General features: G+C 40.2%; 1 protein-coding gene across 1 annotated transcript; it reads right to left on the bottom strand.

The window, feature by feature from the left end:
• Window positions 1-236: 236 nt before the first annotated feature.
• LOC134798059 (nose resistant to fluoxetine protein 6-like) lies at window positions 237-27,001 on the bottom strand. The gene is made up of 13 exons (XM_063770387.1): window positions 26,968-27,001; window positions 17,536-17,684; window positions 5,875-6,018; window positions 5,301-5,454; window positions 4,678-4,795; window positions 3,805-3,892; window positions 3,448-3,614; window positions 3,068-3,253; window positions 2,451-2,630; window positions 1,688-1,838; window positions 1,423-1,606; window positions 689-831; window positions 237-407 (listed from the first exon to the last, which is right to left on the bottom strand). The coding sequence occupies exons 1-13, from the start codon at window positions 26,999-27,001 to the stop codon at window positions 237-239; spliced, it is 1,869 nt and encodes a 622-aa protein (XP_063626457.1).

The raw sequence follows: 27,001 nt of genomic DNA, 5'->3' as shown, positions 1-27,001 counted from the left end.
AGACAGACAGACAGACAGACGCACGAGTGATCCTATAAGGGTTCCGTTTTTTCCTTTTGAGGTACGGAACCCTAAAAAGACGTAGAACGTAAACGTTCGCAGTGCAGTTGTTTTCCTTTGTGATTTCAATGTGCAAGACATTTTACGTAGTGTTGCTGTAGTGAGTGACAGACGTCAAATACCGTAAATAACGTTGTTTACACTATAGGAAGTTTTCGTAAAATATCAAGCGAAATTCAAGCATTCTCAGCCCGTTTGGGGACCACAAGATCCAAGTCTATCGGCGCTGGCACCCGCTCCTTCTCCGTCAAAGCCTTAAACAGCTCTATAGCCGGCAGTTCCGCCAGTAGACACAGAGGGATAGCTGCCAGGTGCGACAACACAGATGCCGTTATTAGCAGCGATATCTGAAATAGAGCAAAGGATTTTTTTTTGCCGTTATTTATTTATTTATTTATTTAAACCTTTGGGAAACAAACAGGCAAAAACAAGAGAGTTTAAGAGTCAAAGTCATAAACAGTTCAATAGCCGGCAGCTCCGGCAGGAGACACAGATGGACGGCTATCTACACGAGTATAGGCCAAAGGTATGGCGCCATCTTTTCGAGCATACATTTTTCTTGATTTTCGGAGGATTATTTATCTTATACGGAGTCATATATATCGTTGGCCAAACTACATTGTCTTACCAAAGATAGTGTAGTAGGGTGACCAAGCTGCGGGTTACTGGTGACCAGGACACGTAGGATGACGAAGTGCGTGAGGAACACGCAGTACGACAGTCTCCCGAGTGTATGGAAGCCTTTCCACGCAAACATGGAGCGTAGAGCCGCTGAAACAAGGTCACACTGTTAACTGATAAGTGATAACCAAACGGGGGACAATGATTCCTCGCGTCCACGGGAAGATTACCTTAGATACCCCGCACGTGTCCCCTGGGTGGTGCTAAAGAGTATACAACTGGCTGCTGCACTGTTCTATTCGAAACGAGAGCCTCGCAGCAAGTAAAATAGAAGCGGTTAAATAATGACTCACGTTAGACCGGGCCGTGTTCGGGCCGGAGCTTCCGGGGCTTATTTTTCCATGACATGACAGGTGATCACGTGATGCTTTCCATAGAAAACGATGCGCCGGAAGTTCCGGCCCGGATACGGCGCGGTCTAACTTGTGTCATCCTTAATACATTGTCCCTGTCAGATACTCCGGGCCTGGTTCTAGGCGGAGCTCAGCCTTCGACATTCGCAATACCACACGCCACGTTTGCCAACCATTGCGGTTCTGTCCCTCAGCCTACCCGCATTTTCTCCACGTAGTTGAATGCTTAAAAGGTTTACCCATACGATGGCTTTACCCACGGGTAGGGAGAGGTGGAAAATTAGGTTGAAGAGCTGGAAAATATTATCTTATTAAGGAATCTACTCACATTTGCATTTAGTGACACAGCCGAGCATGAAGATAGCGAAGCAGATAGCGACGAGCGGGCGGTCGAGCGCGCTGTAGGCGATCGCGGCCCACTGTGGCGGGGTCTCTTCATGGAGAAACGACACTCCTAGCCATACGATGGCCGTGCCCACGGGTAGGGAGAGGTGGAAGATTAGGTTGAAGAGCTGGAAAGTATTAATGTTATTAAGGTTTTAACTTGAACAACTCTGAGACGTGTTCGTTCGTAAAATAAAGTCCCAGTTTACCTTGCTGTCTCTAAGCTTGATGCCCTTCCTCTGAATCTCATACAGCACGAACGCTGCCGCCATCCCACACGCGTAGCCCGCCAGGTTCATCCACATCGGTAGGTACAGCTTCGGCAGGATCAAGGATTTGGAGAAGAGCGTACGGAGGTCTCTGTCAAACAAACACTAGATTATTAAGAATATTTATGCTGAAACCTGTATGAGGTTCTTGAACACCTAAGTCGCTCTATACTAGAGATTTTTCGATTCCGACAAATTATATAAGCCTTCTTCAAATAATTCTCAGTATTCTGACTCACATGATCAGTTGATCACCATACTTAACCCATGGAGCGCCCTAAACAGACACGTGTGCTGGTAACTAGTATAGGAGTTCCATACTACGGTAATTCTGGGGCGCTCCAGGGGTTAATGGCCCTCTACTGAGCCGAGCAATGCTTTTTCAGGACTAAGGCTGAAAAGTTCAGAATTTCCCCACAGCAGATAGCGGAGGAGCGATTAATCATGAGCTTATGCAGAATAGTTTGTAGTTATGTTGTTGCAACGAAATGGCGAAATATTTTTATGGTAAGAGCAGTCCTTTAGAACTTTACTTAGAAACGCTAAGTACTTTATACTTTTTATAATATCTACTAGCAAGCTGATTTTTGAATCGATGATTGGTATTTCATGGAACCAAACGAACCAAACCAGACCATTCTGATACTACAGTATCCTAGAAAGTAAAGTTCATCAAAATATAAACTTACTGGAATTAACTTACTCAGGACTCTGCGCAGTGACGATTGGCGTTAGCTGATACCAGTAGACTACAAAGCCAGCCGCGGCAGCCGAGCACGCCAGCAATGTCCCCAGGATCGGCAGCGCCACGCTCCGGTAGCGCACCAACACCAGCAGCAACAGCATGCCGAGGATGTGGAGCTGCATGTCCACTGCTAGGTACCTGGACGGTTGAAAGGAGAAATGAGTCTGATGATGATGAGTCGAGGAAGTTCTAGTATGCGCAGCGTCGTGCATTGAGCATTGGCTGTAAGCTTCCCTACTATTCCTCAGAATTTACTCATGTGAGTTTACTCATGCGATGAGGAGCTAAAGTAGGTAGTATAGTGAAAATCGTCTCGTCTCGAGCACTTACGTCATGGTGACGTCACTGACAGGGTCAGTCGATGTCAGACTGCGAGCAGAGCGGTCGTGCCGCTAGATGTTTGTGTTGACGAACCGTTGGAAATACATTATATCGTATGATTTACTGAGGTAAATACAGTATATTACAGGGATGTTAAAGGATTTATCGGTATTCTTAGGAGCAGTCTAATTCCAGCAATAAAATATTGGTATCATGAGATGATGAGGCAATTTGCAGTTTGGATACTAGCTTACCAAGTGTGCCCCATGCAGAGTTTGTCCAATGGCAGATGGTTGTGGACGTACAGGATGTGGTACCACCAGCGTTCGCTGCAGGCTTCAGCTTCGCTGTCCACGTACCAGGACCACAGAGGACCCGAGCCTAACTGTGGCAGCCAACTGATAGTAAACCAGAGCATGATGCCTGCGACTGGCGTTAGCCTGGAAATTATGTGACGTTTTAGGCAAAGTAACAAACTGTACTAGTTGAATCAGGATTGCAAACCCTTAACCACTAATCGACACATTTGGACATGAGCGTAAAAACTAAGATTTTACCATCTCCCACACAGTTAACCATATGCCTTTAGTAATAAGGTCCACCGATATGCAGTTAGAAGTGTTGCTGTTTGTACCTTATCCATCTGTTAACAACAGCAACAAAGGCCTTTAACGGAGTGAAGGGGCTGCTCTCGACGCCGATGAGGGTAGAATAGGACAGCAGGAAGCCTGAGAGACAGAAGAACGCTTGCAGCCACACTGGGGAGTTCATCACTGCTTGCCCGGCAAATGTCTCGTAAATCTGGAACATATTGTCAAGCTTAGCATAAGGTTAATGAAAGGAAGACCGTCTAGTGCAAGTCCTCTCGTATTTGTATACTTATATGTACTTCGCTCAGACACGGACAGAAAATCCTTTTGTTCTACTAACCTTCTGGTAGTGGTAGTGGATGGATATAATTTAAAAACGGCTAAGGTAAGATATTACTTACATGTTCGAGAAATTGCGGATTGTCTATAAAAGAGGTCCCTGTCAGCAGCAATACGTGCGCGAAGATGACGCATTGCATGCCCATCACCCTGGAATAAGATATTAAAGAGATAGGTAAATATAATTTTAATAATTGAATCACGCAAAATAGACACAATTTTTGACAGAAGGTCATGGTGAGACAAAATGCTACCTAGTGATTGTGCTTTTTTGCCACAATCTACCTACACATCGAAACCAATCGACAGATTTTTAGGGTTCCGTACCCAAAAGGTAAAACGGGACCCTATTACTAAGACTTCGCTGTCCGTCCGTCCGTCCGTCCGTCCGTCTGTCTGTCTGTTACCAGGCTGTATCTCACGAACCGTGATAGCTAGACAGTTGAAATTTTCGCAGATGATGTATTTCTGTTGCCGCTTTAACAACAAATACTAAAAACAGAATAAAATAAACATTTAAATGGGGCTCCCATACAACAAACGTGATTTTTGACCAAAGTTAAGCAACGTCGGGCGTGGTCAGTACTTGGATGGGGACCGTATTTTTTTGCATTTTTTTTTTCCGTTTTTTTTTTATTATGGTACGGAACCCTTCGTGCGCGAGTCAGACTCGCACTTGCCCGGTTTTTTTCGGTCAAGCGCAGTAAATTACATTTAACTTTAAAACTGACGAATAGTACACAGCTGCAAAAGTGCATATCCTCTTTATGAATGGAATTCATTCATGCATTTTTGCAACTGGGTGTACCTTTCAGTTACCTATACTATATCTTTAGACTGGCTCTATGGCTCATTTTTTAAGCTAAAGTGAAATTATTATTGTTACTTGGTCAAGAGGCAAGTAATAGGTGCTGCAAAGTAGGTAAATAGTGTACCTAATACCCTCCATACAAGCCACGCCTTTCATCCGCTGGTCGCTGCGCGGTTTGGTGCGGTCGTACGTCAGGATCTGCCAGTTGCGTCGCAGAGAGAACGCGGCCACCAATCTGGGGCCTGAAAACGATAGGAAACGATAAAGATACAAATTGTTATTTTCGTCCGCTTTATTTATTTGCAAAACAGTAGACTGTAATAGTATTGCAGAGCAACATTTTTGCAGGAAACGACAAATTTAATATATTTTTTATGTAAATTGACATTTTGATGTTTTCTGCAATTCAGATGTAGTCGATTACGGCAGTAATAATGTCTCGCTACAATACTGCGGCAGTAAACGCGTGTGCAGTCTCAATCCGAGCGTCAGGTCAAATTCCTATAAAAATCTCATGTCTCCTATGCTCGTGGTTAGCAGGCACAAGGATCAAACGCATACTCAAAGGAATTGAGTGCATCTCTGCTCCATTGCGGTGAAGATTATGCTCTTCTTTATCAGCTTAGGGCCACTTGCACCATTCACTAACCCGGGGTTAAACCTGGAGTTATCATGGTTACCAGTACAATTTGACACTGGGTTAACCGATTAACCCCAGGTTAGTGGTATGGTGTAAGTCACGCTTACATTTGACGTCAAACCGGTCAGTGATGATATGCGTCGCAGTAGCCAGAGCAGCCAACACCACCAGCGCAAGCAGTACTACCGCCAGCGCCCGCGCGTCGTGGCCCATTGAGGTCTTTGCTGACACACATAGGGACCGCGTGTTGTTGAACTGTGCCTGGAAATATATGGACAAACTATTCAGTTTTAGTTCACTATTCAGTTAGCTCAGTTAGAAGTGAACTTCAAATTTGTGAAATAATTTAGAAACACACACGGAAGTGGCGTAGCGATTGAGAAGAGCCACCATAAGCGTCAATTCCTTGGTATGTACTCCTGACTTCGGTCGAACTCGGCTCCGTTCGGCTCAGCATTGCTCCGAGCAATTATTAGGGTTGGCACCACTTGACGTCCTTTTGCGTGCACGACCACAGATAAGATAATCACTTGAATTTTGACAACCCTAAATAGCTGAGAGGGATAGTGCCATATATTAAGGGATAGCATGATTCGACCCTGAACCGCTGTCAAACTTCGGGTTTGTAGGAAGTGTCCTTTCTGTACGGTAGTACTATTATTTCTTCTGTGGTATGGTTACCTGTACACCGTAAGGCCGCAGGCCCTCATTGACGCAGCTCCGCGCGCGGGTCTCCGCCGGCCCCTCGGCCTCGCAGCGCGTGGCGCACACGCCGCGATGGACTAGCGTGCGGTTGAAGTGGCGTAGCGATTGTGAGGAGTAATCCTGCAATCAATGTCAGTTATAGTCAATATTAGTGTAGATAAAATGACAACCGTTTATCGACTAACGCCAATCGAAAAGGTATACTTGGTCAAGCAAATCTTGTCAGTAGCAAAAGGCAGCAAATTTGAAAACTCGTGGGTTAGCAACACTGTTTTCGAACAATTCCAAAATCGCGTGTCATCTGTGTTTTATCCGTGGAATGTGGATCGTGAATGACAGCTATCTTGTTTGTTTTCATTCTGAATGGTTGCTATTTCAAGAGAAATTTCTGCTGTCACCATTAAATACCAATATATGAACTTAAGCAGAGTCAAGGTGCCTACAATGTACAATCATGCTCGTTGATCGTAAATATTTGTAAAATTTGAGGTTATGATAATTACATGTTTTGGTTCGATGTACATTGCTGCTTTTCTTACCGCAATACTACTCTTGACTTTGAGTGTTGCCCTATTTCACTTTGCTGTACATTGCTACTGACATACTTTGCTTGACAGACATAGGTAATAGACATGTATCAGGATGACACATGCGTACAAACAGCAACACTCATACATCGATGGACCTTATTACAAAAGGCGTAAGGTCCACCGATGTACAGCTAGGGGGCTGTCCATCAACGTCATCGATTTTTGACGATTTTTGTCCCCCCCCTATAATCATCCAAAAATCATGCTTCAAATGACCCCATTTCCTCCTACTTCATGCTACCGTCATCCGATGTCCAGACCCCCCTCCCCTAATTTGAAATGACGTAATTTATGAATAGCCCCTAGTTAACAATGTGGTCGATGGTATTAAAAGTCACGTGATGATTTCCATAAATTATTTAAGTTTCGATTGCCGTTTTCTGTAAAGGCTCCTCTTCACTTTGGGCCAACTCCAACGCCAACGAGGGACGCAGCCGTGCGGTAGAATGAGATAGCAATATCACTTGCTCCCTCTAACGCATAAATGCGTCCCTCGTTGGCGTTGGCGTTGGCCCAACGTGAAGAGGAGCCATAAGCGATTGTAAACGAACGAAACAAGGTTGAGCTTTAAGTGCAGTCGCCATCAGATATATCGGAGCGGCCAAGATGCTCACAAATATCTGAACACGCCTCTATTGTCAAGGCTTTAGAGTTTAGAGTGCGTGTTCAGATATTTTTGAGCACCTCGGCCGCTCCGATATATCTGATGGCGACTGTACGTGCTGTTCATGTGCTGCTCAAATCTAAAAACATATTTTTCTACTCGTCGACTGTAATTCTTGAATTAAGATTTCTTATACCAAACTGCAATTGGGTATTTTTAATGTATGGGCTCCCAACTCAACTATAATATTCATATACATATATATATGTATATATATATATAATATTCATTTCGATACAGTTTAGTCAACTATAATGAAATTGACCAATCACAGCTCTCCGCGATCAAGAGGACGAAACAAAACCATAGCTCAAAAGAATTATTTATTTTAGGTTGTATAGTAGAAACAATTGATTCATAAGTCAGAAACGCGCATGTGACACCCTTAATATAGCAACATCCATAGACTACGAAAACCACTTAGCGTTGCTTGTTAGTCTCCATAGGCTACGGTGGCCGAAATCGAGAAAACAACCCTAGTAGCATTTTCGTTGGGGCCCACGGTGCCAACGGTAGGGAAAACGTTGGGATGAGGTTCGTTCCGTAGCCAACATTAATTTTGTATTGGCCCACCATCGCATTTACCAACATTCGCTGTGGCACAGATGCCCAACAATGGGCCTTTGTGTATTTTGGTACCGTTGGCTAAACAACGATAATATTCGTTGGCCCAATGATGACATATATCGCATTTACCAACATTGGCAGTGGCAGTAATGCCCAACAATGGGCCTTTGTGTGTTTTGCTACCGTTCGCTAAACAACGATAACATTCGTTGGCCCAATGGTGACGAATACCGCATTTACCAACATTGGCTGTGGCACGGATGCCCAACAATGGGCCATTGTGTATTTTGGTAACGTTGGCTAGTCAAGGATATCATCCGATGGCCCAATGATGACAAATATCGCATTTACCAACATTGGCTGTGGCACTGATACCCAACAATGGGCCTATGTTTATTTTGGTAACGTTGGCTAATCGACGATATCATCCGATGGCCCAATGACGACAAATATCGCATTTACCAACATTGGCTGTAGCATTGATGACCAACAATGGGCCTTTGTGTATTTTGGTAACGTTGGCTAATCAACGATATCATCCGACGGCCCAATGATGACAAAAATCGCATTTACCAACATTGGCTGTGGCACTGATGCCCAACAATGGGCCTTTGTTTATTTTGGTAACGTTGGCTAATCAACGATATCATCCGATGGCCCAATGACGACAAATATCACATTTACCAACATTGGCTGTAGCATTGATGCCCAACAACGGGCCTTTGTTTATTTTGGTAACGTTGGCTAATCAACGATATCATCCGATGGCCCAATGACGACAAATATCGCATTTACCAACATTGACTGTAGCATTGATGCCCAACAATGGGCCTTTGTGTATTTTGGTAACGTTGGCTAATCAACGATATCATCCGATGGCCCAATGATGACAAATATCGCATTTACCAACATTGACTATGGCACTGATGCCCAACAATGGGCCTTTGTTTATTTTGGTAACGTTGGCTAATCAACGATATCATTCGTTGGCCCAATGGTGACGAATACCGTATTTACCAACATTGGCTGTGGCACGGATGCCCAACAATGGGCCTTTGTGTATTTTGGTAACGTTGGCTAGTCAAAGATATCATCCGATGGCCCAATGATGACAAATATCGTATTTACCAACATTGGCTGTGGCACTGACGCCTAACAATGGGCCTTTGTGTATTTTGGTATCGGTGGCTAAACAACGTTAACATTCGTTGGCCCAGTGAGCACAAATATCGCATTTACCAACATTGGCTGTGGTACTGATGCCCAACAATACCAGTTGAGTTTGCTTGTGGCGTCATTAGATGGCGTTACTGTCTCCAAACATCGAAGTTATAGTTATTTTCTCGATTTTTCCGGATATAATCATAATATTTTTTTAAAGTAACTTATAAATCTAATAGCTATAACTATAACATTTATACATAAATTTAAAAAATTGTATTTTACCAACATTTTCTCAATTTAAATCTCAAAAAACATAAATCTCGCTTACGAAGTTTCGAAGTGCGGTTAGTATATATACAAATTAGAGTGTATAGTAAGTGTACTTGTTTCGGCAGTACATATACTAAAATTGGAACGATACAGAGAAGATTAACAACAACTGCTGCCTAGCCTTAGGGCCTTCATGTGGATACAACCAATGCCTACCGTAGTGTAATTGTAATATTTATCAGCAAAGGCCCAACGTCGTATTACACAACCACTTACTTAACGTAGGGTAACTGTAGGACTCGTAAACAAAAGCCCATTACATAATTAGACTGTAGGCACACTATAAATTACACAACTATTTACCTACGGTAGTATTGTAAGAATCCTACACAAGGCCCAACGTTAAAGTTACAATGTTGGCCCTTTGTGGGACAAGCTGTGTTGGGCCTTCAACCTGGTGCACAACTACCTACCGACCTACCTGACTTGCCGTTCGGTAATTGTTGAATTTGCAAACAGAAGCACAACGAAAAAATTGCCCTTTTTTATTTTTTTGCAGTTGGCCCTACAGCAAGCCATACGGCCAAATGTAACAATTAACCAACCATCAAACAAATGTGTATAGGCCCAACCACGGCCCAACCAAAACCACCACCGTTGAATTATTGTATGATTTATTTAAATAGGCCCAATGAAAAAATTACTCTAATGGCCCTCTGTTGGGAATCTTCGGGAGGGCCTTTGTCGAGGGCCCTCCAGCAAATCGTACGGCCAAATGTAACAATTAACCAACCATCAAACAAATGTGTATAGGCCCAACCACGGCCCAACCAAAACCAGCACCGTTGAATAATTGTATGATTTATTTAAATAGGCCCAACGAAAAAATTACTCTTATGGCCCTCTGTTGGGAATCTTCGGGAGGGCCTTTGTCGAGGGCCCTCCAGCAAATCGTACGGCCAAATATAACGGTTGCCCAACTAATACGTAAACAAAGGCCCAACAAAATCCCTACAAGAAAATGCTATTAGGGAACTGTCTAAAAATTGAATTTAGCGCGGAGCAAGTACCAGGGCCTCATGAGTTACGAGAAGGTGTTGTTTACCAGCCCGCCGGGGCGCGTGCTGCGTACCAGTATGAAGGTATCGCCGCTGCTCGCGTAGCTTTTGGTTTGGTTTGTTTGTATGATTTTACTAGTTTAAAGTATTATTTTTGTTGACGCGTAGAAAAAGTATTGTATACAATTAGTGATATAATCAAGCTTTTCAATTTCGTACCTTACTTAGACAACTCAGCAAGCTTCGTTGTCTAAACACGGTACTCGACTAAAAAGCTCTCTATTATATCACGATTGTATAAAATGCTATTATTTACATAGCACGAGTTTTTTTTTTTTATACTGATATTATATTAGACGATAATCCCCAGTGGACTAATCGTATGTACCTAATTTTACATTAATGTAAGAAATATAAACTTGCTTACGTTGATGTAATTTGTTTACATCAATAATAACTAGCATTAAATTACCTTCTCATGGTGAGTTGTTTATTACTATATTACTCTCGTATTCAAATTAATTGACACGAAGACTTTAAATCATTAAATACGAGGAGGTCGTCAGTCAGGGCCACCCCACGTCTCCCAAAGGGTTGGCCTCAAATCTGCTCTATGGCTGCTGCTCGCAGCGTTGGCGCTCCTAGGAGATCTGATAATTCTCCTAGGAGACTTAGGGTCATCCTACAACCGATATTATAGGATTACGATCAGACAATTTCAAGATTCTCTTAACTATAATCGTAAATTCGAAGCGAGGAATTTTACTCTTACCTATGGAAGAATTTAGGTACTTTTTGATTTTATCTGTATTTTTTTTTTCAACTTATTATTTACTTTGTTAGTAGGAATCTTATGGCTCCTCTTCACGATGGGCCAACGTCGACCAATCCAAGGGACGCATTTATGCGTTAGAGGGAGCAATGATATTGCTATCTCATTCTACCGCATAGCTGCGTCCCTTGGATCGGCCGACGTTGGCGCATCGCGTAGAGGAGCCATTATATAGGGCCTGATGTTTGTTTACGCATATTTAGTAGTATTCAGTGCGTAGTTTAGTGTTTGCATGCGCATAGTAATAGTTTAGTGTTTAGTACGGGTTCGCATTAGACACTGAATGTATGAACTCGCACTAAACAATTATTATAATCGCTACCGGGGCCAAATTTGACATGTACAACTGTCGGATTTCGCGTCAATTGAAATTCAACTGTTGAAGTTCATTTGAAGTTCATCAAGTGCAGAAGTTCATTTGGTACAACCAATAATTTAACAAAAACAACTTTGTTTTATTATTACTTTAAGGTTTATAATGGTTTGGTTTGGTTGTCACCTAACTGTGGATTGCTAATGTCAAATTTTGAAAAGTAATGATTCGATTCAACGGAAGTTCAACATGCGACGTCAAAAGTGGCATGTCGAATAAGGCCCCTGCTTCCCGATTAACACATGAACTTGATAAATGTACATTTAAACACACCCTAAATATAGGTCCACATGTTTGAATTCGCATAAACACTAATCGATGTCTAAATATTATAGGCATACGGCGCGATTCGGGAAATGAATTAGAGATTAACTAGATACGATAATACGATATAGTAAAGATATATTATCTTTACTATTTCATATCTAGTGAATCTCTAATTCATTTCCCGAATCGCTGCGCCAGCCGCCATAAGGTACCTTTTGTCATGGAACGTCACATATCTTTACTATTTCATATCTAGTGAATCTTTCCCGAATCGAGAACTCGCACCAATCACTAAGTAATCAATGTGTAAGCGGGCCTATAGGAACGCGCATGCACTTGCCAGCGCAGCGAGCGTCGGCGGCGCCCGCGCACGGGGTTAAGGCCGCTCGCGTAACCGGGTCAAACAGATCACTGTGTTATGTCTTTCCTGTAGACATACACAAGAGTTAAGGGCTATAAAGGTTAATTTTCTTATTTAACCCTTATCCACGTGAAAAGGTCCTCGTTTTATTTAAAGAACTATGATAAAATCATTACTTACATGCCCACAAGCTGTTAACTATTGCCCACAGGAGAGAAAACTAGCGTGTTATCGCGAACAGCACATTTTTCTCTCCTGTGGGCAATAGTTAACAGCTTGTGGGCATGTAAGCAATGATTTTATCATAGTTCTCTAAATAAAAGGAGGACCTTTTCACGTGGATAAGGGTTAAATCAGAAAATTAACCTTTATAGCCCTTAACTTTTGTGTATGTCTACAGGAAAGACATAACACACTGATCTGTTTGACCCAACCATGTGGTAATCTGGCCGACTTGATGTAATCCCGCAAGCATTTGATAAGAGACATTGACATTTTACTTATGATTAGGTTAACTTTTATCATATTTAACGAATAGCAGATTGGGCGCCGGTTAAGGGACAGGGGCTGCGACCCCCGGGCTGGGTCTTATCTGGTCCTACAAATATAGTATTTAGCTATTCAGCTTGCCAAGGCAGGTGTGGCATATTATATGTAACGCTAGGACCAGGCAGGAAACAGTTCCGGGCTTAATTATTAAAGTAGGTATCTAGGTAATTTTTGACGAGATCTTTTTCGGATTTTTTTTGTTTTTATATTTCTTGAAGAAGCCGGTTGTGGATATTATTTTTGGGTGTAGCAACTGTGACGAGTGTGACGAGTGTGACGAAGCCTGCGCTGTGGATTGATAATGTATTTTGTGGAATAAAGTTTAAATAAAATACCACGCAACTTTTTTTAATGATAACAAACAAATTAGATTATAATTTATTATCTTATATGTAATTGGCTCTAATTTTTGGAATGTGCATCGGCGGCGCGGCGCGGCGCACGAGGTGAAGGCCGCTCGCGTAACCATTTGGTAATAAATTAATAATCTGACCGAATGAATTGATGTAATCCCAAGGTACCACACCTGAGCGTTTGATAAAGAATACATAGACATTTTTCTTACTATGATTAAGTGGGCGAATAAAGACAAAAATATTAAAGTAAAGGATGACTCACGTCAGATCGGGCCGTGTCCAGGCCGGAGCTTCCGGCGCATCGTTTTGTATGGGAAGTATCACGTGATCGCCTGTCATATCATAGAAAAGTAAGCGCCGGAAGCTACGGCCCGGACACGGCCCAATCTAACGTGAGCTGTCATCCTTTAAACAAAAGTACATAAAACAAGGCAACTTGCAACGGAACTCTCGCGGGCTTTTACCTTAAAAATTTTGCTCGTCAGATCCCTCGTCTATTAGTACATTGTAGGAGAGGACGGAAAACCGCTAAAAGATGGACGAGTGCATTTGAGACCGTTAGTGGAGGCCCTCGAATAATACGAGTCCATCTTTAGCGTTTACGGCCGAGGCATTACATAGTGCTTTTCACGACTACTGCGAGGAAATAAGAAAACATTTGCATAACTATAAGTACTAGCCCGCGATTTCTCTGGTAGCAAATTACTAGCCACTGCCTGTGTTGTCTTTTGAATTTCGGTAAGCGTCAGCGTAAGAATATCATTTTTTTCACTAGAAGAACTAATTTTTATAGCGAGCGTAGATACGTGTTTCTTGTATTTTTTAGTCAAACACAATTTACACTATCCAATTCAGTAAGTATTTTCAGATCCCGCCTTTTTTACTTTTTTTATTACTTTTAAGAGGCGTTTTTCTGTTAAAAAACCACAAACAGCTACAAAAGTAAAAAACTGAACTGAATGGATAATTGTTAATAGTCCGTGGCGCTCACGACAAAAAAGTGTGATATACGGCAAATGATGATGATGTAATTTCCTTTTGCAGAGTTGCTCTTTTTGACTCACAGATTGGTTGAGGAAGGGGAGCCAACCGGATTTTTGATGTAAAATTTTGACCTAAGGGGGGGTGCCCCCCGAAATTTGTAAAAAGAATTGTTTGGCTATGTTCGCAAGATTGGTATCATTTTCGGGTAAATCAAGGATGCTAAATTCATTTCTGATATTTAATTTATACGGTTTCGTATAAATAATTTAAAAAAAAAAATATCTATTTTATATTTTTTCGAATAAATGCCAAAATTTTTCTTATTTTTATATATACACAAAAAATAAAAATTTCATGAAAAAGCTTTACTACTCCTCGTTATAAAAAGTATACACATTGCATATTTATGTCTAAAAATATAGAGAAAAAAACATGAAATGTAGACCTACTTTCGACCACCAGCATAGAAAGATATGAGTTACAGCTATGAAAATTACGGTGTTTGATGATGATGAGACCCTTTAGCATAGTGAGTCCTTAGAACCCTTAGATCATTTTAGGAACGGGAGCCACCTTGATTTTTGGTGCGGTGTGGTTGAAAGGGTGGGGATGATGTCCCATATAATCAGAAATTTATGAAAGCATCTGTTTAGGTTTCTGCATTAAGTTTGGTGTCATTATCGAGTAAATTAAAAGAAAAAAAAGAGAAATGGACTAATATTCACATTATTTCGTATTTTAAAAATTTTACTGCCTATATATTTGTAAACACTCTTTAACATTGCTTATGCTCGGTGCACAACGTAATCCGATTTAAGGGACGTAGTTATACGGAGGAAAATAATTTAAATATTAGTCAATATTTACATTATTAGTTTGTATTTTGAATATTTAATTACCTAAATTATTTCTGTATTTTGATTTACTTGAAAATGTCACAAAACTTATTGCAGAAACCTAAACAGGTGCTTGCATAAATTTATGATTCTATGGGACAAATCACCCCACCTTTCATCACGGCCGTATCAAAAATCAAGGTAGATCTCCTTCCTAAAATGATCTAAGTGCTCTAAGGACTCAATATGTATCATAAAAAGGGATCTCATCATCATCAAGCGCCGTAAATTGCTTAGCTGTAGCTCACATCGTTGTATGTTGTTCTATGAGTAGTCAAAAGTAGGTCTACATTTATTTTTTTTGTTCACATTAATGTAAAATAAATATGCCATATGTATACTTTTTATAACGAGAAATAGTAGGGCTTTTTCATGAAATTTTTATTTTTTGTGTGCATATTAAAATAAGAAAAATATAGGCTTTTATTCGGCAAAAATAAAATAGAAAATTTTTATTTTTCAATTTTTTCAAACTATTTATATGAAACCGTATAAATTAAATATCAGAAACGAATTTAGCATCCTTGAGTTACACGAAAATGATACCAAACTTGACCACATAGCAAAACTTTATTTTTTACAAATTTCGGGGGGCACCCCCCCTTATGTCAAAATTTTACATCAAAAATTCGATTGGCTCCCCTTCGTAAATCAATCTGTGAGTCAAAAGGAGCAACTCTGCAAAAGGAAATTTCATCATCATCATTTGCCGTATAATTAAGTGAACACCAGGGACTATAAAAAAATTAACTGAATGGTTTTGACATTTCTATTTTTTAAACAAGAAATTGGTCCTCTAAATAACCTAATTTTATTTTTGAAGGAAAAAGTTGCGCCAAAAAAGACCTTTTGTTGATTTTTATGTTTTAAATGATACTCATCGCTGTAGCGAACCGTCACCAATGACAAATGATGATAACAATGAAACATTGTAGTAGTGGTGGCTCAGGTGCTACAGCTATTGCCTACTTTCCAGCTTGGTTTTAGACCATTTATTGCCACATTTCCGAACAGTGACGTGAAAAATATATTATATCACTACCAATTTTATAGTAAAATTATACCGCTAAAGTATGCAGGGTAGGTAAGGATAACGATATACAACAAAATTAATGGATAAAAGACATGTTTATTTGATTTATTTCTACCGACTTATCTTTTTACTTATAATAATTTGGTTGGAGTCGTATTCCTTCATCATTAACTTTATAATTTAACGCTTAAGATAAACTTAATAGCAATTAGATAGCACTACATACCTATGTACCTACTTGGTACCTACCTAAAAGAATATTTATTTATTTATTTATTTATTTTTAAACTTTATTGCACATACAAAAAGTACAACAGGCGGACTTAATGCCGTTATAGGCATTCTCTACCAGTCAACCATAGGGCGAAACAGAAAAGAGTCCATGTGGGTGCAGTGAGAAATAAACAGAAAAAAAACATAATATAATATACATTACATACATAGAACATACATACATAGATACATTTGAATATTCCTTCAAATGTATCTAATCCTTCATCATAACATAACTTTATAATTTAAAACGTTCGAAATTAATTAATAGCAATACCAAGAGCTAATGCATCTCAAATATTTCTTTAAAATTATGCATTTGTATAATATATCTATTAATAAACCTGTTTAAAGTAACATTTGAAGGCTAAATTTGCTGTAAAGTTTAAATTCAATATTAATGATAATGATCACTAAGATGTTTACATTTCGTACCTTAATGCACGGTAATAAAGGCGGTAAACATATATAATATATACTATCTATTACATCGACTATGTATGTATACTTATATGCAATTCTAATTAAAGTTAAGGCTACATTTTACGACTTGCTGCACCTCGTTTTGGTTTGCACTTCATCATCATTCTTCATTTTACAATGTTTATTGTTTATTTTGAGTGTATGATAGACTCCGAAACACTCGGTCTCGGCAATTAGGGGCGTCTATAGCGGAATTTCGTACAACACTTGCCTTGCCTTGAATGGGGGCGTAGTCATGATAACAGTTAGATCCCACACACCTAACTAATCTGTCTGCTTGTCGACGCAACGTTGGTGAAACTGCGTAGCGAAGCAATTTTCCATAGCACTGACTAATAGACGCCAGCGCTCAAAAGACGAGAATGGGGGGTGACCCTTATCGTTAAAGATAACTTGTTAATTTGTACCTAAGTTTTTAGGGTTCCGTACCCGAAGGGTAAAAACGAGACCCTATTACTAAGACCTGTATGTCTGTCTGTCTGTCCGTCTGTCTGTCTCTCACCAGGCTGTATCTCACGAACCGTGGTAGCTAGGCAGTTGTAATTTTCACAGATGATGTATTTCTGTTGCCGCTATAACAACTAATACTAAAAACAGAATATAATAAATATTTAAGTGGGGCTCCCATACAATAAACGTGATTTTTGCCGTTTTTTGCGTAAATGGTACGGAACCCTTCGTGCGCGAGTCCGACTCGCACTTGGCCGGATTTACAGTTGGTATCTCATTTGTGTATTTTGTTTTTTAAGTTAACAACGCTTAATTAGAATCCATGATTCCTTAAGGGGTCCACTGAGAAACAGTCCGCCAGACGGTATCGGCCTGTCAGTTAGAACACAATTTTGACAGTTCCGAACAACTGACAGGCCGATACCGTCCGGCGGACTGTAATCAGTGGGCCCCTATACTACATATACCTTTAGCAGTTGCAGCGTCGTCTGATTTCCGGAGACCAGGACAGCCTCCAATACGCAGTACACGTCACCAGGACGCCGACAACGCGCCCAGTCGTCCAGGTAAAACAGGGGCGGCACGGAGTCCAGTGTGTCTGAAATGTTTTTCAATGCTTTAAGACGAAAGTGGACGACGGCACGAAACCGCGTCTTATACAAACGTAGTCCCCATTATCCTCTCTGGATATTAACTTTATGGATAATACTTTTATGCAATTTAATTTATTTTAAACAGAACAAAGCAACTAACTATGATCCTTGTTGGAAACACGGAGGGCAAACGAAGCCAGGGACGGTCTCCAACAAGATGGAGCGATCAATTAAAAGCCTCACTAACTTTTGCTCGGTTGTCAGAGACGCGATGAATAGGCACCGTTGGAGGCAGATCATAAAGACCAAGCGTGGAGCACCCACATCCACCGATGACCACGATCCTCAGTCATGAGGGAGCGACCACAGAGAGAGAGAAACAGAACTATGTATATTTTTTTAAATTATAATAACAGTTAGGAGCTTTTAAACATTTATATGGAATAAGTTGTTTTGTTTCTAACTCTTATAAAGGATGACTCACGGTAGGCCGGACCGGGGCCGGGCCGGAGCTTCCGGCGCTTCGTTTTCTATGGAAAGCACCACGTAATCACTGATCAGCCATCATAGAAAATGACATGTCGGACACCTCTGCCCGGGCACGGCCCGATCTAGCGTGAGTCATCCTTAATAATCAAAAAATAGAAAAAAGTTCAACGAAGGGGCATAGCTTTGGATATAGTTATACAATAAATATTTTCCATAATGTCAATATCCAGAGAGGAAAATGAGGACTACGTTTGTATGGAGAAGCGGTCGTCCACTATCCTCTTAATTAATCTGTCGTTAGTAAATGGCCCAAGAACATGAGCATATGGCCCAAGATCTGGCCGTGACCCTGGGGTCAAAAAGTTAGAAGACGAGCTCTAGAACGAGCGAGCGCACGTAACCTAGACCTTTCGCTAGGGCTAGTGATTGGGGTGTTTTTAGGGTTCCGTACCCAAAGGGTAAAAACGGGACCCTATTACTAAGACTCCGCTGTCTGTCTGTCTGTCTGGTAACAGGCTGTATCTCATGAACCGTGATAGCTAGGCAGTTGAAATTTTCACAGATGATGTAAGTATTTCTGTTGCCGCTATATATACGCTATAACAACAAATACTAAAAACAGAATATAATAAGTACTTAAGTGGGGCTCCCATACAACAAACGTGATTTTTTGCCGTTTTTTGCGTTATGGTACGGAACCCATCGTGCGCGAGTCCGACTCGCATTTTGGCCTGTTTTAATGTTTGTCCTAATTGCAATCATCGTCCTAGCGATGTCCTAATTTCATAATGCCTCACCTGGGATCCGCTCAGCAACCTAATCCCATTCATGTAGGTAATTGTGATGCATAAATCATGCATTCAAAACAATAGTACATTGTGCAACGAGGAGTAAGTAAAATTTTGCAAACGAGGTTTATAGATTCACAACAGCCGCACAGGCATCGAAGGCGCGGTTGAAATAGCACGCTTTGCGCAAGTGTGCTGAAAACGTTTTTAATTAAGTACCTAGTTTAATTGCATTTTAAGCGTTGGTCGCCCAGCGGTAAGTGCGTGCGACTTTCAATCCGGAGGTCGCGGGTTCTAACCCCGGCTCGTACCAATAAGTTTTTCGGAACTTATGTACGAAATATCATTTGATATTTACCAGTTGCTTTTCGGTGAAGGAAAACATCGTGAGGAAACCGGACTAATCCCAACTAGGCCTAGTTTCCCTTCTGGGTTGGAAGGTCAGATGGCAGTCGCTTTCGTAAAAACTAGTGCCCATGCTTAGGCCCAGGCTCCCATGAGCCGAAGCAAAATGCCAGGATAACGCGAGGGAGAAGAGTTTAATTGCATTTTAACTGCTTGGTCGGTTTTGTGAAGATTATAAAAAAAATCACTCACCAATAAACTCCACGCTCCCGACCATCCACAAATTCACAACAAAAAACAAAAACACAGCGCGCACCATTTTGAATGAAAAACACAAAAAAGTCAAAATCACCAATTAAGTCAATATTCCAATTCCACACACATCTTCCACTCATGCGCACGCAAGACAAGTGACAGCGCTAACCGACTTACGAACGAAGTTGCGCAACTTGTAGGGTAAGGTCGTCTTGCCAAAAGCCAAACAATCTCCTTAAGAGCGTTTTCACATTGTCCGATACGATATCGGATGTAGGATCCTACATCCCCGTAGTCAGGCTGCAGGGGCGCGCCCGGGCGCCATCTTTAGCGGTCACGCACACTACAATAAACATTATGCCCACACATACGCACACAAACAAATATTATCAGTCCGACAGCTGACGGGGGGCTCCGACATGGCAGAATATATCGGGAGCACCCTTCCGATATCGGATGTCGGAAGGCGCCTATGTCAAAAACCGTTGCAGGAGAGTGCCATTGGCATTAAGTCCGCCTTTTTTGTGTTGCCTATCGTTATTTGTATTAATGATTTATTAAATGTATAAATAAATACAGAGAAACACATATTTCTTACATTTTACTTCCTTCCGACATCCGATATCGGATCGGACAATGTGAAAACGCTCTTCGCTACGAGTTAAAGACGGTTTCTACTATATACACAATTAAGTGTGCTGATTTCGTCAGGTCGATTACGTAGAAATGGAGTTTTTATAATCCTGTTGGGATTATGTCATAGTAACTTGGTTTTCTGCGGGGGTCGATGACTATGCTTATCAGTTTCTATTTTGGTCAGCACTTTTCCTCTCATGTTGTTATTTATTTAATTTAGTCGTATGGGATGTTTTTACGTAATAAAATGCTAGGTAGGTACTTTATTTGATTTTTGAAATGCTCTAATTACCTAAGTACAGTCAACTGTAAAAATATGGGTGTAGCCAACTTATTCAAAAATATGTCATATAGTTCTTATTTCGCTGACATAAGAGCTATGTGACATATTTTTGAGAAGATTTGTGCACCCATATTTTTACAGTTGACTGTACATCAAAAAGGAGTGTGCCTACATTGTAATGCATATTAAGTTTCCCGGCTGCAGCGGTATCATGGTCGCGTTATTATCACCTGTCATGTCAAGCGTCACTTTCGCACTTACGTACTTGTTAGAACGTGACAGGCATGGTGACAAATGATAAAGAGCCGCCCACCTTAGCCCTTCTGGATGCCTAATTGATTCTTCTATTATAGTTAAATAAATTTCATTTTTGATACAAGCTTTTATCGCTGACTGTACTTTTTTATCCACAGGCAAGTAATACCTACTCATCGAGACAATTCTAACGACATAATTAGTTTGCGTTTTTTTATCACCCAGCTCCCATGGCCACCTCCTGTCTCTATCATCAGATCAGCTCCATTTTATCATATTGCATTGTCATCGGATTTACATTATGTATGCAAAATTTCAGCTCTATCGGAATCGGAATGTGGTCAAATTAGCTTCCAAGATCTGACCCACTTAACAAAATGAGAATAACATCAAGTTATATAAAAGCTTGTAATAAAGAGTGAAATAAAACATTATTTATTTACTGTTTTATTAATGTAAATTGCTGTATTCTCTGTATTCTTTTATTTTATTGCGATGTAGCTTGACAGATTATACATAATCAAACTACACAACGGGACTTAATCGCGTATTTAAGTTTTAAGATTTACCTCCGACGTTTCGAGGACGGCGTTGTCCCCGTGGTCTCGGAGAAGACTGGCTCAAGTTGACATCAACATCTTCTAGCCCCGTCCCGTCCCGTTGTGTAGTTTGATAATGTTTAATAATCGTGAAAGTTTAAATCAGTGAGATTATACATAGTTATTTTGAATGTATGAATTTGTAAATGTTTAATTTTTTTTCTGTTTGTTATTATATCCTATTTATTATGTGCCATAGAAAAGTTTGTACCCTATGTACGTATAATATGTTGCCATGCCCTTGTAGGGTCCATGCTGTACTCAATTAAACTTGAACACCTTTGTAAAATACCATGCATTGAAAAAATGATTATGATTATGATTATGTCCAATTGAGGGGGGATTTAAATCTTCTCGAGACAGAGGTGTAGGGTTGGAGCCGGTATAGCTTTATTTGACGTCCATAAGCGCATTGCAATATGCCTACTTGAATAATAAATAAATAAAATAAAAATCATTTATTTCAGAAGAAAGGTTCCATAATATGGTTAGTAACTCTTAACTTAACAACTATGTTAGTTTATTTGTAAAAAGTCAGGAGAGAAAAAGCACATAAAAATAAAAATAAAAACTAAAATAAAATTAAAAATAAGAAGTAACAACACAAAAATACACGCGACCACCCCCCTCTGTCGCCTCATGCATCCCATGGCCTCCTCATAACATGCAGATCCATGAAGCGGCCGAGGACGGGCGAATCCAGCCTGTCCGCGATCATCTGCAGGATACTGTTACCGCTCCCTCGCACACGTCGTATGACGGACGCCGACTTTTTGCATATTATCGCATAAAAATCGTCGACGGCCGCGTCTGCAAACATGCCCGACGCGCTGGTTCAGGCGGAGTATGTCACTTTCTTAGGACGTCACATTCTGAGGACGTCACATTCTGAGTTCGTCACTTTCTGAGTACGTCACTTTATGAGAACGCCACTTTCTGAGGACGTCACTTTCTGAGTTCGTCACTTTCTGAGTACGTCACTTTCCGAGTTCGTCACTTTCTGAGTACGTCACTTTCTGAGTTCGTCACTTTCTGAGTACGTCACTTTCTGAGAACGCCACTTTCTGAGTACGTCACTTTCTGAGGACGTCACTTTCTGAGATCGCCACTTTCTGAGGACGTCACTTTCTGAGTACGTCACGTTTTTAGCATAGGTACGATATCATCATCATCATCATATTTCCAAGCAGATGAAGTCGCGGCCGAATGACCTTCGGATTTTAGAAAGATACATCGGGTATCGGCGGTAGCACGCGAAGGTGATACTGTTGTTCTGCTTTCTTACTCACTCGCAAGAAGTTAGGGATACCTATTGTCTCAATGTAAAACAAGCCCTAATTTAATGACGTTATGCTTAATATTTGGTTGATGACTATATTGCTATTTGACTTTTTGTCATAATCTAAATAAAATAGAATCAGAATTTGAAAGCAGAACGTCACACCGTCATTTACTACTTCTCGCTGAAATTATACAGAGTGGTAATAATAACAGGCATATTTTTTTGTAGGTAAGTATATTTTTTATAGTTTGTGTTTTTTTTATTTAATCTCTAGTTTTAATTAAAATTTACTTTAACAAAAAAATAAATTAAAACAAAAATTTTAAATTTAATTTGTAAATAATTATACAGTAGGTACTTAAAAGTCACATATTTTAATATGAATCTAAATATTTACCTACTAGTTATGGTGGTATTAACTACTCTATACAGGGTGGTACAAACCTCGATGTCCAAAATTTTTAAGTGAAAACTTCTTTAGCGGCGCTGTGCACTTTTTGTGATGGGGAAAAAATGTTAAACTCGCGACAGGTCACGTAACCGTAAGATTCGTAAGACGTAAGACGGACACGTGACCTGATCGAAAAACTGTTACAATGTCATTGAGTTTTCACTTCAGTTTTCACTTCTGCCGGCACTCCCGGAGGACCCGGAGTGCATCCCGTTGTTTTTTTTTAGATTCTTCACTACGTGGGCTATCAGATTACTAATTTGGGAACTTTCCACCTCGATTCCTTTGACCGGTGACTCTGTCAAATTATGACTATTGTCACTTTTTTTTACCTTTAAAAAAAACTTAGGGACTAGCAGTTTCTAAAATAACCAAAAGTCGTTGAACTCGCATGTTTTTTTTAATTAGGTAAAATCTAAACTTGACCTGCTTGAACGTAAAACTTTGACTTTTGTCTTTTTTTCCAACTCGCAGCCAAGTGAGGATGCTGATTTTTTTAGCAAACTGCGTCGTTTGTAAAGGATTATATTATAAAAGGAAACATTCAAAAAAGTTCAATAGTTTTTTTAAATAAATTAATTGGTTCGGGCCGGAATTTCTTAAAAAAAGTTAAAAGTTCAAAAATTCATAACTCGAAAACTACGACAAACCGGCTAACATACATATTCTATAATTGAATTGAGGAATCTAAAAAAAATTTGGACGTTGTGGTATAGACCACCCTGTATAGTTTTGAGTGTTGGATTGCAAGTTGCAACTAAATCAGTACGACGCTGTCATTTTCTATTACGCGAATACGTCCGATTTTACCCGAAAAACGAAGTTCATTCTGAGAGTTAACGGACTGTAAGTGGTCAAACAATTTTTTTCATTAAATAAGAACAATAAAAACTACACTCATCCTTTTCTTTTGGGTGCTAGTACTAGTGTAAGACAAAGATAGTATGTTTATCTCTGTCTATGTTTGAAATGAGACAGTCCTTTGACAAACTTTATAACCTTTTTGTAGTTTCGGATTTTAAATAGAAAAAAAATCAGCGATGTCAAATCGGCGACATGATAGATTTTTATTATCAGGCTAAAAGTACAATGTTATATTAATTTAAAAATTCATCGTGTAACCTATATAGGAAGAAAACAAACAAATAAATTACATTAAATATATGCAGAACATGAGAACTATGAGAGTATGGATCACTCCATACGCAGAAGTAATTGATGGCTGAACATATATTCTGAATATGCCGTTGCCGATATGAAGAAAAAATCCTTTGACGCCTATTCTCCACAGGTGACACGAGAAGAAATATTGTCTGAACCAAAACTGCAAGAGCTGATTTTTATACGCAGATATCCAAAATTTACACTATCATCAGAAAAAAAGACGTGAGTTTATGGAGACATGACAGAAGACGCGGTATGTTGAAGAGTATGTTGTCACGAAATGAGCGGCAGTCCGTTTAAATGTAAATATGTGGGAATGTCCTTCTACTGGTGTCAGCGAGCTTGCCGTGATACCTTCACCAGCTAATCACAGCGGAGAATGATAAAATCATGGTTCCTACTGTGCGAAACATTTATGTGTATTCAATCGAAGCTGTTGCCGGCCTAACTCCAATCTGTGGCTAAATGTTTTGCTGCTTGTAGTTTCTAAGTATTCTGAATTAAATAATGTTTTAAACATAATTAGATTGTTTTTTTATTATTTATTTCTCTATTTTCCACTTTATTGCACGAAACATAGGACGTTTTGCCAAATGGAATTCTCTACCAGTCAGGTGTAAGGCAAACAGAGATTGCTATTGGTATGTAGGATATAAAAGCGACCGTATGTCGAACAGTTAATCTGGTTGCTGGCAGTATACATTTTTCGTGCAGGTATATTATACTGTTAAATCGTACCTATGCTAAAAAACGCGACGTACTCAGAAAGTGACGTCCTCAGAAAGTGGCGTTCTCAGAAAGTGACGTCCTCAGAAACTGCAGTACTCAGAAAGTGGCGTTCTCAGAAAGTGACGTACTCAGAAAGTGACGTACTCAGAAAGTGACGTACTCAGAAAGTGGCGTTCTCAGAAAGTGACGTACTCAGAAAGTGACGAACTCAGAAAGTGACGTCCTCAGAAAGTGGCGTTCTCAGAAAGTGACGTACTCAGAAAGTGACGAACTCAGAATGTGACGTCCTCAGAATGTGACGTTCTAAGAAAGTGACATACTCCGCCTGAACCGACGCGCTGCAATAGCGAGGGAGCCGCAACAGGGGGCCTACCGCGAACCACGTTCGATGTGCTGCCACTCTAAATCTAAATCTCGCACTTGTAAATTCGAAGGTAAGTGTGACAGGGAGGCAACACGTCGAACGTGTTTCGCGGTAGGCCTTCAGGGCCCTGAATGCGTTATTGTATTGCACTCTTAGTGCATTGTACGCCCGCTGCGTAAAACTGACCCATAGACCACTCGTGTAAAATCTTTGGCAGTACGCTCTAAAAAGAGATAGTTTTACAGGCACACTACAGAGAGTGAATCTATGAGCCAGCATATTGCCGCGGACGGACAATGACCTTCGCTCCCATTCTATATCCTTATCATCTTTAAGGTCTTCGGATAGCACATGGCCCAGATAATTAAATTCTGTCACTCGTTTTAACGGTACACTGTTTAGGGGTCATCCATTAATTACATCACACGTTTAGGGGGAGGGAGGGGGTCAAGAAAATGTGACACGTTGTGACAAGGGGGAGGGGGGAGTCATAAACTTTATGACGTCACTTTAACTTCATCAGTAACCGAAAATGTATTTAAATTATTTTGTACGCTAATTATCATTTAAATAACAAGGTTTTGAAACAATAATCGTTTTCATTCGGTAAATTTTATTTCTTAATCAGTTTTGGGTTATAAAATTACTAATATTTCTTTTGTCAAAAATATTTTGATAAAATATTAAATAAATATTTGCCGATTTCGTTGAAGAAAATGTGACGTCACACCAGGGGGGAGGGGTTTGCCAAATGTGACCAAGTGTGACAAGGAGGGGGGGAGGGGTAAAAAACCCAGAAATTCATGTGACGTAATTAATGGATGACCCCTTAAAATAAGTGGTGCAGGAATGTATAGTGGCAACCTGTTCCTACCTTTGAAAATCATGAACTCACCATTTTTCACGTTATACCTGCATGATGTAAATATATATGAAAGGTATGAGTATCCGCATACCTTTCACATATATTTATCAGCTTTTGCAGTCCATAGAAAGACGGACTGAGCAGCACCATATCTTCCACATAACTTATATTATTTACGCTGATATTATCCAGGCGGCAACCGATATCCATGCTACTCAGCTCGCCAATCAGCTGATATAGGTTAAACAACCTTGGGGATGTTAACCCTCCCTGTCTTACCCCACAGCTGAGTGAATACTCGTCAGAATACACATTTGCCCACCTAACTTTATTCTTTTGATTACCATACCAATATGAAAAAAGACTGACAACCTCGGGTGCCACGCCTGTCTCCCTTAACTTGTTCCAAGGAAACATGCGTATATAGGCGATTTTCTATTGATATAGTAATCAACAGTGTGCTTCAGTGTTAGGATTGCGCATTCAGTACCTAATCCTTCTTGAAAACCAAACTGTGCATTGCATAGTTTTATATGTTGACTAAGATGAACGTCCAGTATTTTATCAAACACTTTAGCAACCACTGTAGCAAGCGAGATGGGGTGATAGTTCGCTTTGTCGGAAATGTCACCTGTCGAGTTTTTTATCAGCGGTGTCACAACAGTTTTCATAAGGTCACATCACATGGTAAATATGAGTGACGTAAACAAAATGTAAACAACATAGATAAAACTCTGCATAGATGCGGACCTCCGTGCTGTAGATGTTCTATACTTAGCCCATCGTGTCCTGGAGACTTACCCCTCTTCATGCACTTTATAGCCCGGCCCACCAT

The sequence above is a fragment of the Cydia splendana genome, chromosome 16 (assembly GCF_910591565.1).
Source record: "Cydia splendana chromosome 16, ilCydSple1.2, whole genome shotgun sequence".
NCBI lineage: Eukaryota > Metazoa > Arthropoda > Insecta > Lepidoptera > Tortricidae > Cydia > Cydia splendana.
This window is presented reverse-complemented; position numbering and strand designations above follow the sequence as displayed.